We start from the raw sequence: 18,916 nt of genomic DNA, 5'->3' as shown, positions 1-18,916 counted from the left end.
TGTCCCACCACTGGCAGACTCAATGTTGGTCTAAATTTTAGTGTGGGTTGAGGGTCTTTAATGGAAATTGTTTTATGTGTTGGAATGCTCTTGCAGAGCATCTACGTACCACGAGTTCCATCGTACATTTTCAATGGCTTTTGGTATTTTAGCTTGATTTACTGTTCTTATTACTATGATTATTCTCTTATTTCTGTTTCGTGAACTCCTTCCCCCCTTCATATGTTTAAATGTGATTTTAGATTGTAAGCCTTTAGGCAGGGTGTTGCTGTTTTATTTGTATATTTTGTACAGCACCAAGTACATTGTTGGTGCTAAATAAATGAATAAATAAATATAATAATAATGTGTTATTGTAAAGTGCTACAATGCCAGAAATGGCAAGGTGGCGCTTTAAAAATGTTTTTAAATAAATTAAATAAATACATTATGAATTAGCTCCAATGTGCAGAAATAACAGTTTGTGTGAGTTGGCTACTTATCTGAGCCGATAATGCTGGAGAACCACACGCATCAAAGACCCAGCAGCAACCTCTGTGAGGAGGGATTTCCGTACCCCAAGCAGTTTGATCACAGAAGCTGCACCCATTGCTCACATCAGAGTTCAAAGGGTGTGGAGGCACAGGCAAAGGTGGCGGAGCACAGGCTGAATTTCTCAGGGGTGCGGGGGAACCCATATGATGATATTCTCTTACCTAAATATGTTTCCAAATATGTTCTCAACATTATCATAGATGGGCCTGGCAAGGTCTTCATTGAAATCTATGCGGGCAAACGTCCTTGAAGCGTACACACCATTCTTCAAGCACACCGCCTTTAGGACCTTGTGGAAACCTTGGTTCCCTCCATTTCTCTGGATAATTAGAAATAATGTTTTTAGTGAATCCATTAAGAGAAGACCTCTGTTAAATGCAAGGATGGACAAATCTGACAGTTTTGGTTGCTCTCAGTTTCTCATTTCTGTGGCTCAGTTCACACAACACATTTCTCTATGCAGTGTGAAATCTCCACTCAACTGTTGAGTTTGTAGGGGGTACTCGCCACACAACAACTTCCAACTCCACCATTGTGTGAATGTGGGCGCCCGTGGAGTTTGATTGGCAGTTCCTCCACCCTCTCTCCTCCCCCAGTCCTCCCAATGGTATCCCATCAGCCATTGCTGCAAAAAAAAAACCAATCCTGGCTGCTCTCCTAGAGTGGCACTCACTCCTTTCATCACTGTAGCCGGGGAATTCTGTAGCCGGTGGGAAAAGCCCTCCGCACAACACAGGACACAACGGTTGGACAGGAACTCTCCTCTGCATAACGTGGATATTCAGCACAGGGTGGAGTTTTTCCCTCCAGACAACACGTTTTTCAACTGTGGTGTAAAGACTCCATGGTGGAGTTCTAAAACCACTGTTGACAAATGTGTTGTCGGAACCAAGTCTGTGTGTTATTTTCCCTGCTCTAATACATTTTGTACACACTTTCCCCCAATATGCACATTCATGCATGCATGTTTACTGAAGAACTGTGCAGACTGAAGGAGGGGACCCTCCTACTGTCTGAACACAAAAGAGCACTGCTTAGGGTGACCATACGAAAAGGAGGACAGGGCTCCTGTATCTTTAACAGTTGCACAGAAAAGGGAATTTCAGCAGGGGTCATTTGTATATATGGAGAACCTGCTGAAATTCCCTCATTCCAGTTAAAGCTGCAGGTGCCCTGCCCTCTTTTAAATCTGGTCTAGTATAGCTTCTGCAGCTTTAACTGTGGTGATGAAGAGAGAATTTCACCAGGTTCTCCATATATACAAAGGACACCTGCTGAAATTCTCTTCTCTGTGCAACTGTTAAAGATACAGGAGCCCTGTCCTCCTTTTCATAGGGTCACCCTAGCACTGCTAGTTGGAAGATAGTGATGTCTTTCATTCAAAGCCCACGTGTTTCGGGTTATGAAAAACCCTTTCTCAACGGCACTCTACAACAAAAAACAAATATAAAACTGTGAATTAACACTTTATACAATAACCAACACTGATTAAAAAGTTATTTTACAAAACCTATTTTGTATATCCTCGAAGGGGGCTGTTGTGAGGCCACTCCTAAAGAAAGCCTCCTGGAACCCCAAAGACTATATAACTTAGGGTGACCCTATGAAAAGGAGGACAGGGCTCCTGTATCTTTAACACTTGCATAGAAAAGGGAATTTCAGCAGGTGTCGTTTGTATATATGGAGAACCTGGTGAAATTCCCTCTTCATCCCCACAGTTAAAGCTGCAGGAGCTATACTAGAGTGACCAGATTTAAAAGAGGGCAGGGCTCCTGCAGCTTTAACTGGTGTGAGGGAATTTCACCAGGTTCTCCATATATACAAATGGCACCTGCTGAAATTTCTATAACCAAATTGTTATAAGGAAAACTGCACACAAAACGGACATTTGGAGAGGGATGAATTATGTAGGCACTTATTTGCTAAAAAGTGCACAAGGGATTTCCCTTACTGTGAGCTTCTCCTCAAGAATTTTCTTATAGGATCTTCTGGCCCTGGTCACTCCATCACAGAGGGGCTGTTTCATCTGAGTGAAAAGACTTTCAAGTTTCTCCCCCAAAGCGTCGATCTTCTCATTCACAAACTGTTCGACTCCACTCTCCTGAAAATGCCGCTCCTAAGGAAACAGCAAAGGGCACATCAACAAGGCACCAGAACAGAAGGCAGGTAATTAGCAAGGGCGCAGGTCTCCCAAACTGAAGGTGTGAAGTTGGCAGGAAGGATGGACAGGAAGAGATGGACAAGAGAGGCAAAGCTGCTGGGAGGCAGGAGGATTGGGACCATGCTGGGACTAAGAAGCCAGGGAGAAGCATGTGGGGATTGTATTGGATTATTAAATATTCGATTGCTGGTCTCTTGGCTTCTTTATTACAATCATACTTTTCTTTTCTTTTTTAGATATGGGATTTGTCCTTGGTCTCATACCACAAGCTGTTGTTCAGAACCAATGTTCTCAGTAAGCAGGTGAATTCCCAAAGTTTCCGTCACATAATCTGTCACCAGCCTCTCCTTCTCCTTCAGATAGATCCTCCTGATGTATTCCCGCAGCTTTGGTATTTCTGAGATGAAGGGAAAATAAAATAAAACTAGTGAAACACAAAGCATGGAAATTCAAGCAGTACTCTTCAGAAAAAAAATCTGCTCTAAGATCCTTGCTTCTAGAACACTTCTTGGTACTTGAAATTGTAACCATCTAAAGTAACATAAAAATGGAGATTTATTTATTTATTTATTACATTTCTATACCGCCCAATAGCCAAAGCTCTCTGGATGGTTCACAACAATTAAAACCCAGAACAATTTTCTTCTGGGCTGGTTCTATGGCAGGGAAACTTCTCCGTTATGCACCCAACCTGCTCACAAAGAAAAGGTGAATAAATGCATCTAAATTAATGGTCGCTGCATGTGTTGTGTTGCTTTTCTAAACACATTGTTCTTCAACCTGCTTCCATCTCTCAAACTAGAGCAAGAAAGGGTCAAGGGGAATTTTCGCAGAGCAAATCACATATCAAGACCACAACGCCAGCTTCTCTTGGGCTAGTCCGCAATATTCCACGCTGGCAAATATGATGTCAAAGATGGCATGGGAATGGCTGTGATCATTCACTAAATGCAGGGTGGAGTATCCAGAAGCATAATGCACCGACATGCTGTAGCTGCATGCAAATGCACTCCGCTTGCAGCCCCACCAGCTCCGGCATTCACCACCTGTCACTGTTCTGTAAATTGACCTAACAGCCTAGGTTAATCCGGAGAGGAGATCGCACAGCTAGAGGATGCTGCCTCACAGGCATATAAGCTAGGGCTGTACACCCCCTCCCCGAACCGCTTTGGATCCTGATCTGGACCTTCCGGATCGGGCCCGATCCAGTTCGGGTCGATCCGGACCTCCCCCAATCCACTCCGGAACTGGATCCGGAGTGAGATCCAAAGGTCCGGATCAATATTCGGCCCCCATTTTGCCCCCCCCTTCTCCACTTACTTGCCTCGGAGGCAGGTAAGTGGGGAAGGGGGGACAAAATGGGGGCTGATCAAGGCCTCCTCCCCCCTTACCTGGCTCCGCCGTCCGCCGCCACATGGACTGCCGCCGCCGCGGGCAGCAGAGCTAGGTAAGCCCCCTCCCTGCTCTGTTTCCAGCCTTAGGCCTGAGCCACAGTTGAATCCGCCACCCAGACTGCGATGGACCCAGGTAAGCCCCCCTCCTCCTCCCCACTTACCTGGCTCCGAAGCTTCGGAACAGTCTGAATCGCTTCGGACCATTCCGAACCTCCTCCGTCCGCTCTGGAACTGGGCTTCGGCAGTCCGGATCGCCCCACTCCGCTTCAGATCCGGGGATCCGTAACAGAGTGGAGCACACCCCTAATATAAGCCCCAGAGTGTCTTCTGGCCGCCATTACCTGTTTCTTCTTCGCTGAGATGTTTTCTTTTCCAAAATTGCTTGGCACTGACAGTATAAACCAGATCATCCTTATTCAAGACATCTGCGTCAGGTGGAAGCTTTCTCTGGAAAACAGACGATGGGAAGGTTCTTACCCAAAATACCATTCCCTGTTTTTGCTAAAGAACACACCAATACTGGATACTGTAGAAAACACAAACCATTAAGAACTTTCTCCCTCCAACACCAGCCCCTTGTGACAATCTCCTCCACATCGCCAGAACTTGCAAGGAGGAGGCCCCCAAAATCAACCAAAACACCTCATAGGACAGCAGAAAGATATTTGTTCTTCAATTAAGTGTTTGGGTTGGTTTTGTAAACTGCGAAGCAAAGGCCCACCATTATGGCACTGCTGCGCTACTACAGTCGATAATTTAACATGGTGCTTCACAAAGAAACTTATGCAACAGAGATGATGGTCTAAATATGGACAATGTGGGGAGACCACCATTGGGGGGGCAACAGACAGGGGTGGGGGTAGAACAGGAGCAACAAGGGTAACAGATGCGGGATTTACACATTCTTGGGCTTTGTTTTGCTTGGGATGGGGACTGAGAGGTTAAACCCAATAGCCTTACAGAAGAGGTAGCAGAGGGACTTGAAGAGAGAGAGGAAGGGGGTGCCACGTAGGGGCCTTAGAAGAGAGTTCCAGGCAGATGAACCGGCAACAGAGGAATTGGTGGGTGGGGTGTCTTACCTTCAGCTTCTCCCTAATACTTCTCTCCTTCTTCTTCTTCACATCTTGGTTCCTCTCTAAAATGGCATCGTGTTTATTCTCGATGGGAGTCTGAAAGAGCCAGCAGCAGAACCTTACATATTGCCCAGCCATGTAATGAACCCACAGCATCCAACAAGCTATTGGAAGAACACAAGCACAGGTGGAGCCTGATGCCCCGTCAAGCCTGGGCTGCCAGAGATTACTTTTCACTTTCCCACTCCAGCATTTCACATCAGTCTGTAATAAACTGAGGCCTTAGCTAGACCTAAGGTTTATCCCGGGATCGCCATCGAGTCCAACCCCCTGCTCAATGCAGGAATCCACCCTAAAGCATCCCTGACAGAGGGTTGTCCAGCTGCCTCTTGAAGGCCTCTAGGGTGGGAGAGCCCACAACCTCCCTAGGTAACTGATTCCATTGTCGTACTGCTCTAACAGTCAGGAAGTTTTTCCTGATGTCCAGCTGGAATCTGGCTTCCTGTAACTTGAGCCCGACTCTAACCACTGGGTGCATAAGTTCTAGAAAGTGGGTTCCATGTTACAGGTTAGGTAACGGTCTTGCCAAATTGAAGACAGTTGCTCTGGGCCTCTAAGCCTTGAGTAGCAGCAATTGTGTTGAGAACTGGGCATTGTAAATCAGATCTGCTTTCTCCACAGCTGCAATTTATACCTTGCAAGTAAAAGCAGGAACTGCTCACATGCACAGACATTTCTTAATTCATGGTAGTGCATAAGTTTTCAGAAGTGTTACTTACATTATTATTTGTTCTATTCCTGGAAAAGAAAAAAGAATAATCAATGAGTTTCAGAAAAGACACTGTATTCTTAGGAAGAACCATACACCCAGAAGATTTCCCCCAACTACAGGCTGGTAGCTATTTTCTTTAAAAAAAAAAACCAATTCATGCTGGATTAGAGTATGGGATAGAATTCATAGAATCATAGAATAGCAGAGTTGGAAGGGGCCTACAAGGCCATCGAGTCCAACCCCCTGCTCAATGCAGGAATCCACCCTAAAGCATCCTAAAGCACCCTCAGCTTGGATTCATAGGAATCTGCCTTGTACTGGGTCAGACCATGGGTCCCTCATGCCCAGTATTGTTGTCACTAAGTGAATATAACAATACAAGAGGAGGCCATGTTGGGTCAGAGCAAGGGCCCATCTAGACCAGCACTCTGTTCTGGTTTCAGGCAGGATTCTACTGTATCCAAGCCCAAACTGGGGATGCTGGCAGGGATCAAACCTGCGACCTTCTGCATCCAAAGCAGGGCCTCTGTCATTCCGCTATGGGCCCTTCCCAGAACCTGTTTATGGTGATATGGATCTGCAGTTATTGAATATGTACTGGAGAGTCATCACCACAAACCAGAAAGAGTAGAGCCAAACTTTTCTTTCTTGTGGGTCCCTGGCCAACAACTGGTCGGCCACAATGTGAACAGAGTGCTGGACTAGATGGACCCTCGGTCTGATCCAGCCTCAGGGCTCTTCTGTTCTTATAACTCAGTTTAGAACTGAAAGTGAAATCCCCACTGTGAAGGACAGTCCAAAATGGCTGTGGTCTTGTTCTGGTCAGCTAAGTCTTGTCCGAATATTTGTGTTTAAACTGTCTAACTTGGCCCAGGCCTCCGGGCCAGAGGGAGGGAGCTGGCGAATGCTTCTCAAGGTCGATCTCGTGGCTAGGTCATTGGTTCCACCCAGCACTGCATTCCCAACTCCTACCACAGCACCTGCGAGGTTATCAGGGTTAATTGGGACGTTGATCTGTTCCAGCTGTGGGAAAGGATGTGCTGGTGGAAGGGGCCTCACTCCTCAGGGGCCCAGAAAGGGCATCGGTTGGTGGAGATGGGTCACGGGGCCTGTTGACTTGCAAGGGGTTAAAGAAGCAAGTAGCCAAGGCTTTTCATCTTCCTGTGGGCTACATGTGTACAAGATGGAAGAACAGGCCTGAGCTGGGGGTGAGTGAGGCTCGGGGTTAGCCCTTCCATTATTTTTATATTTTTGTTACGAAGACTACTTAAACCCTTGGCAACAAAATAGCTTCAGTACCTCCTATATTCATCAAGTTCCAGAATATCCGTTTTGGTGACCACCATGGCAATGTCAGTGCAGATTCCTCCTATATATGCCTTGATGCTTTCCTCCAGCAATGCTTCTTGGACTTTCTCTCCTTCAATGCGCACAACGTCAGCGATAACCCAGATGACTGAACATTTATCAATATTCTGTTTTTAAAAAACACAAAGAAATAATCATCATTAGGTAGTGAGTACTGCTCAGAATAGTAATCAAATCCTGTATCTTTTTCTAACATTTCTCAACCTTGGCCAAAGTCAAAGGAGAGAGAAAAAATACTGTTTAAATGGAAACAGGTTGACTCTTTCATTCACTGTGTGAGGCACACAAAAAGTAGAGAATCAGCACTCGCTGACCCATCACTAATGAAATATGGCTGAATGTAACTTCATGAAGCCACTTGATAGAGCACCCATTGCTCCATAGCCAAGCAGAAGGTCTCAAATTCAGTCCCTGATGCATCCACTAAAAAGGCAACAGGACTGGGGAAGACTACAAGGCCTCAGCTAGACCTACCTGGTATTGCGCAACGGTAGGGTGACCATATGGCCAGATTTGCATGGATTTGTCCAGTTTTTTGGTGACAAATCCGGGAGGGGAGGGGAAATCTGGATTTTTCCAGACTTCCCCAGCCAAAGAGCAGCTCTAATGGGAATTAACAAAAATGCTTATAACTCTGTCATTTTTAAAGATAAAGACATGAAACTTGGTACGGTGGTAGCTCTTCGGTAGGGCTTTAGTCATACCAAATTTGAAACAGTGATGTGGATGATGGGTTAGGTTGTCCAACCGGACTTATCTCCAAGTGAGACAGAACCAGGTATTCTTAAGAGTTGTTTATTGTATCGATACAGAGACAGGTCATACACGCAAGAGCATCTGCATGTTACACCCAGCTCCAACTAACTTGGGCGGATGTGGTATAGGTATATTTATACATCAAGGTACAGGATGCGTGCGTATAGCTGACAGAGCCTCTCCGGGCTGCTGCCACGTTCGCCTTAAAGCAGTTACTTTGCTCCATATATGGCCAGATGTACATTCAGGTAATCTGATTGGTTACCAGGTATCTATAGGACATGATCAGGGCCTTCAGATGATGCAGGCCCCCACATCAACAGTTCCGTTCATCCATTGATTTTTTAGGAATTTCTTAAAAATGGAGGTTTTAAAATTATTATTTTAAAATCGTCATTTTTAAAGATAAACAGATGAAACTTGGCACCATGATAGCTTTTAGGTAGAGCTTTAGCCATACCAAATTTGAAACAAATGTGTTCATCCACTGATTTTTAGTAATTTTTTAAAATTTGAGGATTTAAAATTATTATTTTTAAAAGATGTTATTTTTAAAGATAAAGAGATGAAACTTGGCACCATGATTGCTCTTAACAAGGGCCTTAGCTATGCCAAGTTTGAGACAGATCTGTTCATCCATTGAGTTTTAGGATTTTTTTAAAAAAGTTTGAGGTTTTAAAATTATTCTTTTTAAAAAATGACATTTTTAAAGATACAGGACTGAAAGTTGGCACCATGATAGATCTTAAGGAGAGATTTAGCCATGCTAAGTTTGAATCAGATTTGTTCATCCATTGTTTTTTTAGGATTTTTTTAAAAGTTCAAAGTTTTAAAATTATTGTTTTTAAAAACTTCTGGAGCCATATCCTTCAAACTCAGGTTGTCAAACCTCCTCTTTGGGGTGTTGCATATTGAGCAGTTTTAGCCCTTGGCATTAAGAGGATCTCGAGTCTTTAGGTAAGAAGTCCTGGGCAAGCAGGGTACCTTTCCTGTTGCAGATTTGGGGTGCAGTCAGGTACCTGGAGCTCAGCAGAGGCAAGGCATCCACAAATCAAAATGTGGGAAAGGAGAGGTCAGTCAAAGCAGCCCATAGGGCAAAACAGGAAGGGCCAGAGGCCTTTTTCTTAAATTTCCACATCATGAAGGGTCATCTTTAGAGAAAAACTCTCATGACCAACATGACCAACAGTAAGCTGTTGCCCTACCCCAGCCACAGGGTACAAGTGCATATCCGGGCTTGGACCATTGGAAGACTTTGGCAGAGAGAAGGGTGGGTGGGGGATTATTTGAGGCTGGAAGTGTTGGCAGGCTGGCATAAGGCAGAGAGAGGCTGAAGGCAACCCAGATGCACCTGTAGCTTGGCCCTGAGGCTAGCTTACCACGCAGAGTGTTTTAAGAGCGCATCAAAGTTGTGCAGGAGGAGAGGAGGCAGAGGTTTTTAAAGTATTGGGCAAAAGCCGGGAAATAATAATAATAATAATAATAATAATAATAATAATAATAATAATAATAATAATGTAAGAGTCACCAGACATGACCAAGCAATAACCTGCAATAAGCAATATCCCAAGCCACAAGTGTGCAGCCTAGCTGGACCATTGGGAGACTTTGGAGAGAGAGAGAGAGAGAGAGAGAGAGAGAGAGAGAGAGAGAGAGAGAGAGAGAATTGTTTGAGGCTGGAGGCTTTGGTTTGTCTGCAGTGACTTAGAGTGAGAGACAATAGAGACTGCTCAGACATCTGTGCAGAGACATCTATTGTAACTTAGCCCCATGGTGCTGGCATGAAAAGCAAGGCATTAGGAAGAGGGTCTCAGAGTCACGTGTTTGTGCAGGAAGTAGACAGGAGTTCAAAGTCTGGATGTGCGAAGTGGTGCTAACACACAAGCCTTGAGAATCATAGAATCACAGAATAGCAGAGTTGGAAGAAACCTACAAGGCCATCGAGTCCAACCCCCTGCTCAAGGCAGGAATCCACCCTAAAGCATCCCTGACAGGTGGTTGTCCAGCTGCCTCTTGAAGGCCTCCAGTGTGGGAGAGCCCACGACCTCACCAGGCAACTGATTCCATTGTCGTACTGCTCTAACAGTCAGGAAGTTTGTCCTGATGTCCAGCTGGAATCTGGCTTCCTTTGACTTGAGCCCGTTATTCTGTGTCCTGCACTCTGGGAGGATGGAGAAGAGATCCTGGCCCTCCTCTGTGTGACAGCCTTTCAAGTATTTGAAGAGTGCTCTCATGTCTCCCCTCCATCTTATCTTCTCCAGGCTCAACATGCCCAGTTCTTTCAGTCTCTCTTCATAGGGCTTTGTTTCCAGACCCCTGATCTGCTAATTTATATAAGTATATATGTAAATAATGAATACAGTATAATGTATATAATGTCTATAAGTGAGAAGTGTGAATGGGCAAAGTAGTGTTCACTGCCACAACACCCACCCTAATGTTAGAGTAGAGAAACTTGTGACAATTATACACAAGCTTTTTAAAAAAATTAAATTTAAAAAAGCCGGCCAGCCGGCCAGCCAGTAGCAAACCCTGTTAACAACAGCAGCAGCTTGCAATGAGTGAAGATACAGTCAGAAAGATATTTGAGGGAAGGGGAGAATGTAACCCACAGCGTATAGCAAAAGCTTCAAAGTACAGCAAAACTTACAAAAGTAGGAGTGAGTGAAGTTAATTTCAGATACATTGAATCTCTCACTTGTTCTTTATTTCAATGATTTTAACATTAAGATGTTATGTAGAACAGATCTGTCTTGTCGTGCCCGCCATTTTGTTTTTTGTTTTTAGGTTAAAGAAGAAGAGTGCACGAACGCTCGTGCGCAAAAGGTAAGTTTTTTTAAAAAAAAAATCCCCGCTCCCCCACCCAACTCCCGATGGGTGCATAACTCTTGAGGAGCTCAGCTCCTCGTGCACGGGTCCCAACTCCTCGCAACTAACCGCGAGGAGCTGGGACAAACTGCGACACCCGCACACACATCCCGCAGTCTCAGGATCAGCCCAAGACCACGGAAAAAGTGGGTTCAAAGGCTAGGGCAAGATCCCAGGGCAAGGGAGGGACCATCCTTCCCTGCTTCCGGGATCCCCTGTACATCATGTGAATGCACAGGGATGATCCCAGGGATCACTCTGGGATATTGCCCTGTCTAGCCATGGCCTAAGAGTCCTGCATTGAGCAGGGGGTTGGACTCGATGGCCTTGTAGGCCCCTTCCAACTCTGCTATTCTATGATTCTATGCCCCCTGCATCTTGATCTTAGCAGAGCCCCAAGGGGAATTCAGATTTCATGGTCCTGATTACTGCTCACTATTGTCAAAGGGCTAAAGCAGTAAGGTGCTATAGCACTTTAGCAATTTAATGATTGGGGGATTGGGGATGGTTAGTGAGTTAGAGACTTAGAACTGGCAGTTCTAGAAAATTAGGTAGCTAAAACCAGATCATTTACTTTGGAGGTTTGGGGTAGGAAAGAAGAATAAATTACAGGGAGTGGCAAAGTACAGAAACCTGACTTCTGCGCAGGCTACCGCAAGATAAGCACAACAATGAGAGAAAATACTCAGCTGCATTTCTCCTTGTCGTTGGAGTCAGCTGGGGTGGTGAAGGTGTTGGACCAGTGCCTAGAGGCTGTAATGGGCTGGATGAGGGTCAATAAACTGCAGCTGAACACTGATAAAATGTACCTTCTGTGGATTGGTGGTTCCCAAGTCTGGGAACTGGGTTAGCGACCTGTCCTGGATTGGGTTGCACTCCCTATGAAGGAGCAGGTGCATAGCTTGGGAGTATTCCTAGATCCATCCTTATCACTGGAGGCCCAGGTGGACTCTGTGGCACGGAGTACTTGGGGTCAGCTTCAGCTGATCTGCCAGCCCATGGCCTTTCCCGGACAGGGACAACCTAGCCACAGTCATGCATGCACTGGGAACTTCCTGATTAGCCTACTGCAATGCACTCTACGTGGGGCTGCCCTTGAAGCCTCAGCTAATGCAAACTGCAGTAACTAGACTGCCGACCAGTACATCTCACAAAGACCATATAACACCAGGCTTAAAGATATTGCACTGGCTGCCTATATGCTTCCGGTGTTGGTAATGACATTTCAAGTCCTAAACGGCTTGGGACCTCAGTACTGGAGAGAGTGCCTCTCCCTATGACAGATGACCACTCGAAGAACTACAGTTACAGGTAAGCAAACTGCTTATTGCCTTCTTCCACAAGCCTGAATGAAGCACATCAGTGAACCGCCCAGAGATCTTCGGCTATGGGGCAGTATATAAATGTAATAAATTAAATAAAATAAATATTTTAAAAAATTCATCAACACATGAAAGAAATATCATGTGCCTGTTCTTGAAATTGGAGTAAAAGGGGTAAATCTCCAAAAATATAAAATAATAATAAGCACATTTAATTAGATCCAGCACATTTAATTTGAAAGTTGGCACAATTTTAAAGGGCTGTCACATAAATCATGGATGCCAAGTCTCAAGTTATTAGCTTAACATGTGTCATTTTTTAATGCAAGAGAATGTTGGGGGGCATAATTAGGGCTGTGCTCCGCTTCTCCTCGGACCAGAGAAGCAGAAGCGGATCGGGGTGCTTTGCCTCCCTTTAAGGCAGAGGCGAAGAGGATCGGGGGAGCAGCGGAGCGTCGCGGAGCGGATCGAGGTGAAGGCGGATCCTCGCCTCGATCCGGAGCTCCGCAAAAAAGGTAAGGGGGGTTTACTTGGCCCTGCCGCTGCCACTGCCACTGCCACCCATGCGGCGACAGCGGCAGAGCCAGGTAAGGGGGCAAGGGGGAGGGGAGTCTTACCTGCATCCATCCACGGCCCCGCAGCTGCTTCAACTGAGCCTGAGGACGCAAACAGGAAGACCAGGCCTCGGACGGACGCAGGTAAGGGGGAGGAGGGAGGGGGTTTACCTGGCCCTGCCACCGCCGCCGCCTATAGCAGCAGAGCCAGGTAAGGGGGCAAGGGGGAGGGGGTCTTACCTGCGTCCGTCGCAGCCTGTCGCCAGCTTCACTAGAGCCCGCGGCTCAACCTGGAAGTGTAGGGGGGCCTACAGTTCCTGGTTGAGCCACGGGCTCTAGTGATGCTGGCAGCGGGCCCGGATGGAAGCAGGTAAGGGGGAGGAGGGAGGGGGGCCTTACCTGGCGCCGCCCCCCGCCACTGCAGAGCTCTGATTCGGAGCCGGAGCTCCGCAGCGGAGCAGAGCGGACCCTAGGCAGATCAAGGCTGGGCGGAGTGGGCCCGATCCGCAATTTGCGGATCGGGAACGGAGCAGATCAGGGGGTTCGTGCACAGCCCTAGTCATAAAGGTAGAAGCTCTCTTCTTTCTTTCTAAATTTGCAACTCACTTTAACTAACGGGACACTCCTTTAATTTCAATGCCAAGAGTTTGATCAAAACCATAATGTTATTCTCTCTTCCTTGTAACTCAAGCCAAAACTCACCTCTTTCCACATTTCATCTCTTTTCTTGTTAAAGTCTCCTGTCCCAGGAATGTCCACAAACGTGATGCCTTCAGGAACCAAGTCCGATGCTGGAATGTCCAATTCCACGTACTTGATTAGTGGCCAGGCTTCAAAAGAATGGTTTTCCTTCACACAAATGTAAGGTCCCAGTTTTTCGGAGAATGTAGTCACCTGATTGATACATGAAAGAAACCTGTTTGTCCAAAAGATATTTTGATCTAAATATCTCTCTCCTCTTCTTGTTGCCAATTTCTTAGATTGCCAGCTGTCAGGAATTTTGAGGCAACAGGATTTGGCATCCGGCATTTTGTTGAATAATCCAAGTGTATTTAGCCAAGGAGATTTAATTATCGCCTCACCACCCCCTTACCAAATCCACCCAGGTTCCAGCCACTGAACATCAGGTATTTTTTAAGCTTGCAAGGTGACAACTCTACAAATGTTTGCATGGTCATAAAACATGACAAAATGAAAGATATAATGTAATCCCAGGTGTTGAATCAGAAGGCGGAGAAGAGAAGTGCAGTGGGGCTGCAGGTGGAAGCAGAGGTTTATTCTATTTCCCTTAGGAAATAGAAACCAAATGCACAGTTACAAGATGAGGGATACTTGGCTCAGCAATACTACAAACGAGAAGGATCTTGGAATTGTTGTAGATCGCAAGCTGAATATGAGCCAACAGTGCGATATGGCTGCAAGAAAGGCCAATGCTATTTTGGGCTGCACTCATAGAAGTAGAGCTTCCAAATCACGTGAGGTACTGGTTCCTCTCTATTCGGCCCTGGTTAGGCCTCATCTAGAGTATTGCATCCAGTTGTGGGCTCCACAATTCAAGAAGGACGCAGACAAGTTGGAGCGTGTTCAGAGGAGGGCAACCAGGATGATCAGGGGTCTGGAAACAAAGCCCTATGAAGAGAGACTGAAAGAACTGGGCATGTTTAGCCTGGAGAAGAGAAGATGGAGGGGAGACATGACAGCGCTCTTCAAATACTTGAAAGGTTGTCACACAGAGGAGGGCCAGGATCTCTTCTCGATCCTCCCAGAGTGCAGGACACGGAATAATGGGCTCAAGTTAAAGGAAGCCAGATTCCGGCTGGACATCAGGAAAAACTTCCTAACTGTTAGAGCAGTACAACAATGGAACCAGTGACGTAGGGAGGTGGTGGGCTCTCCCACACTAGAGGCCTTCAAGAGGCAGCTGGACAACAATCTGTCGGGGATGCTTTAGTGTAGATTCCTGCATTGAGCAGGGGGTTGGACTCGATGGCCTTGTAGGCCCCTTCCAACTCTGCTATCCTATGATTCTATGATTCTGTGATTCATCTTTCAGTTTATTAAGCCAAGACATGAGCGCCCAAACACAGCCAGTGGGGAATGCATTTGTATAATGTAGAGCCCATTTTGCTAAATGCACACGATCTGGAAGATGCCCAGGCATTGTTGCAACAGGAATTCCATTCTACAAGTGTGACAAAATACGGTGCATGATAACTAGTAATTACCAGAGCTCCGAATATATCAAGTCACGCAGTTCTGTAAACTGTTGCATGCCATTTCCAAAACAGAGTGACCCAGGATGTCAAAGCAAGAGGAAATGCCATAATCCACCTACCTCCTTCTCCTTAATTGAGATGGTTCTTTTGGCAGGAATAGTCGTCACAAGTTTTGCCTTCAACAATTCTTCATAACTTTTCTGGTCAGCTCCAGCCCCATAAAGCGCACAGAGCTTATCCTTGGCATCGCTTACACTCTCGTGAGAGGAACCTTCATCGTCATCCCCATTCTTGCTCAAAACCTCCACAAGGTCCTTCAACTCACTACTCCATTCCTGTCAGTAAAGATCCAGATAAAGCCTGTTAAAGGTCTGTAGTTCTGGTTGGTTTAACGGTCTTCTGAAAGGGGGAAGGTGTTGTAGATTATTTTTTATTTTTTTTAATAATTTTTATTTATTTTCTACACTATATAAACATACATAAAACATTACCATAATAATAATAATAACAGAAGAAAAACAGAAAAACATCAAACAACTGCTGCATACATATTGAATAAATGTTGAGTACATATGTTGAATAACTATTACCTATACATTATCATACTACAACATCATCATTCTTAACATAAAAGTGCACCCCCCACCTCGGGATCATTCCTGAGTCCAAAATCTAATCGTTTCTTCTGCTGGCGGTTTCCCACTTCCCTTAATAAACACAAATATTAGGAACTGTTTCCAGATTCCTTCAAACTCATTTATTTTAGTTACGCCTTTTCTCCACTTAATATTACATGTCAGTTTATCATTCATGGCTATATCCCATACTTCTTTATACCAATCTTCTATAGAATATTCCCCTTGAACCTTCCAGTTCCTAGCTACCATCAATCGTGCTGCAACCAGCAAACTCGATATCAGCTCTATAGTTCCTTTTCCACACTTTATATCTTCAAATAGTGACAGCAATGCAATCTTTGGTGTTTGTTCTATTTTCATTCCCACTATTTCTTCAATTTCTGAAAACACCATCATCCATAATCTTTGTACATATTTGCATTGCCACCACATATGTAAATACGTTCCTTTTTCCCCACAACTTCTCCAACAATTTGCTGAATGCTGATCGTTTATCTTATTCAATCTAACCGGGGTTAGGTACCACCTCCATATAATTTTAAAATAATTCTCCTTTATTCTCACTGATAAACTTCTCAACACTCTTTGTTTCCATAGTCCCTCCCAGCTCTGTCGCCCTATTTGTACCTTCAAATCTGATTCCCAAACCATTTTCTCTGTATTCTCTCTAAACTCCTTCTCTAACAGTAATTTATATATTTCACTCATTAATCCTTTTAAAACTATACTACCTCCTTTCCCTTTCTCCTTATTTACTACTAATTCTTCAAACTTCGTCATCTTTCTACACATTCTATTATCTTTAATCCAGTTTCACTCTTACAGCCCAGCTACATTTCATGCTGGCCACGTGGCTGCCTCACAGCCCACATCTCCTCCTGTGACTTTCCTGTTATGCGGAAAGATGTGGGATCAAAGATGTGGGATATGACATTATCACATCTAACATTTATATTTGTACACACAAAACATACACACACACACACACACACCTGTGGAAACACAAGTGAAGTACACAGTGTGGAGAATGCTGGATGCAAAATGCTAAAACACACATCTTCACAAACTACACATTCCTAATTCATAGAATTGGAGGGGACCTTGGAGATCATCTTGTCCTGGGTTCTCCAATGTAGTGCCCAGGAGCACCAATGGGCCCACAGACACCTTTCCTGGTGCCCACTAGGCTCATAAGAACATAAGAAGACCCTGTTGGATCAGACTGAGAGTCCATCTAGTCCAGCTTTCTGTTCACACAGTGGCCAACCGGCTGTTGACCAGGGACGCGTGTTCAGAGGAGGGCAACCAGGATGATCAGGGGTCTGGAAACAAAGCCCTATGAAGTGAGACTGAAAGAACTGGGCATGTTTAGCCTGGAGAAGAGAAATGGAGGGGAGACATGAGAGCACTCTTCAAATACTTGAAAGGTTGTCACACAGAGGAGGGCCAGGATCTCTTCTCGATCCTCCCAGAGTGCAGGACACGGAATAACGGGCTCAAGTTAAAGGAAGCCAGATTCCAGCTGGACATCAGGAAAAACTTCCTGACTGTTAGAGCAGTACGACAATGGAATCAGATACCTAAGGAGGTTGTGGGCTCTCCCACACTAGAGTCATTCAAACCAGACAACCCTCTGTCAGGGATGCTTTAGGGTGGATTCCTGCATTGAGCAGCGGGCTGGACTCGATGGCCTTGTAGGCGCCTTCCAACTCCGCTATTCTATGATTCTATGTTCCCCAGGGAGCCAGTACAGTTTGGGGACTGGGACTGGATGAAGGATGCCCTGTTTTGGTATTGCAAACCACAGGGCCATGTCCGAAGGGGGCTGGCTCCATACTTTCACCAATGTGGTCCCAAATCTCAGTCCAGGAAAGGAGCTGTAAGATTGGGCAGAACCCAAAGGGGACCATGCTGTGTCACACGGAGCTCTCCAATAATTCTATTGCAAACTGAGATTTCATGTAACATAAAGACAGCTCTTGTAACATAAGGAGGAATTAATTTATTGTAATATTGGTATATTGTATTGGTTGTTTTGTATTTGTTGTCAGCTACTTTGGGCGTCCATTCAGAAGAGTGCAGGTGAAGGAGCAGGTTCGTAGCTTGGGGGTTCTTTTAGATCCATCATTGTCACTTGAGGCTCAGGTGACCTCAGTGGCACAGAGTGCCTTCTACAAACTCCGGTTGGTGGCCCAGCTACGCCGCTAGCTGGACAGGGATAACCAGGGGAGGATCCACATTTAAGCTTTGGGACGCCCTGACGGCACATTTGGGCGTCCCGAAATCGATGATGTGAATCCTACCTTAAGCGTTGCAAGAAGAGGCGGCGGAGGAGGACAGGATGAAGGGTAAACCATGTCCGGCGCCTTCGCCGGGCAATCAGCTCCCGCCCACCTACCCGCCAGCAGCCTTTTGCCGGCGAAAGAGTCACCCGGGGCCCACCCGGGTCGGAGAGCGTCACGGGAGAAGCTTCCGCCGGCTTCCACCCGGGTCATAGAGCTCGGAGGAAGCCGGCGGCGGCTTCTTCCGTGAAGTTCTCTGACCCGGGTGGGTCCCGGGTGACTCTTTCGCTGGCAAAAGGATGCCGGCGGGTAGGTGGGCGGGAGCTGATTGCCCGGCGAAGGCACCGGGCGCGGTTTACCCTTCATCCCGTCCCTGCGCGGGGCCGCCTCCTCCTCCTCCTCCTCCTCCTCCGCCTCTTCTTGCAACGCTTAAGGTAGGGTTCACATCATCGATTTTGGGACGCCCAAATGCGCTGTCAGGGCATCCCAAACCTTAAATGTGGATCTGCCCCTGGCTTCAGTTGTCCATGCTCTGGTAACCTCCAAGTTAGATTACTGCAATGCACTCTACGAAGGGCTGCCTTTGAAGACGGTTCGGAAGCTGCAGTTTGTGCAAAATGCAGCAGCCAGATTGATTTCGGGAACCAGAAGGTTTGACCACATAACACCTGCTCTGGTCCGCTTGCACTGGCTGCCTGTATGTTTCTGAGCCCAATTCAAGGTGCTGGTTTTGACCTATAAAGCCTTACACGGCTTGGGACCACAATACCTGGCGGAACGCCTCTCCCGAAGTGAATATACCCGGTCACTACGTTCAACATCTAAGGTCCTCCTCCGGGTGCCTACTCCGAGAGAGGCTTGGAGTGTGGCAACGAGGGACAGGGCCTTTTCGGTGGTGGCCCCCAGACTGTGGAACGATCTCCCTGACGAGGCTCACCTGGTGCCAACGCTGCTATCTTTCCGGCGCCAGGTTAAGAC

General features: G+C 46.1%; 1 protein-coding gene across 1 annotated transcript in view; it reads right to left on the bottom strand.

Annotated features, from left to right (window-relative positions):
- The window catches only part of LOC134397239 (nuclear GTPase SLIP-GC-like), a 55,864-nt gene that overhangs the window by 21,714 nt on the left and 15,234 nt on the right, over positions 1-18,916 (bottom strand). Inside the window, exons 6-14 of the mRNA XM_063123714.1 lie at positions 15,138-15,353; positions 13,505-13,696; positions 7,234-7,409; positions 5,942-5,960; positions 5,169-5,258; positions 4,431-4,536; positions 2,959-3,092; positions 2,486-2,650; positions 696-853 (exon numbers count right to left, since the gene is read on the bottom strand). Of these exons, the coding sequence (XP_062979784.1) occupies positions 696-853; positions 2,486-2,650; positions 2,959-3,092; positions 4,431-4,536; positions 5,169-5,258; positions 5,942-5,960; positions 7,234-7,409; positions 13,505-13,696; positions 15,138-15,353 (1,256 nt within the window). The remainder of the gene's footprint in view (positions 1-695; positions 854-2,485; positions 2,651-2,958; positions 3,093-4,430; positions 4,537-5,168; positions 5,259-5,941; positions 5,961-7,233; positions 7,410-13,504; positions 13,697-15,137; positions 15,354-18,916) is intronic.

Source organism: Elgaria multicarinata, chromosome 4 (assembly GCF_023053635.1).
Source record: "Elgaria multicarinata webbii isolate HBS135686 ecotype San Diego chromosome 4, rElgMul1.1.pri, whole genome shotgun sequence".
NCBI classification, from domain to species: Eukaryota; Metazoa; Chordata; class Lepidosauria; order Squamata; family Anguidae; genus Elgaria; species Elgaria multicarinata.
The sequence above is the reverse complement of the archived record's forward strand: the minus strand, read 5'-3'. Positions and strand labels throughout refer to the sequence as shown.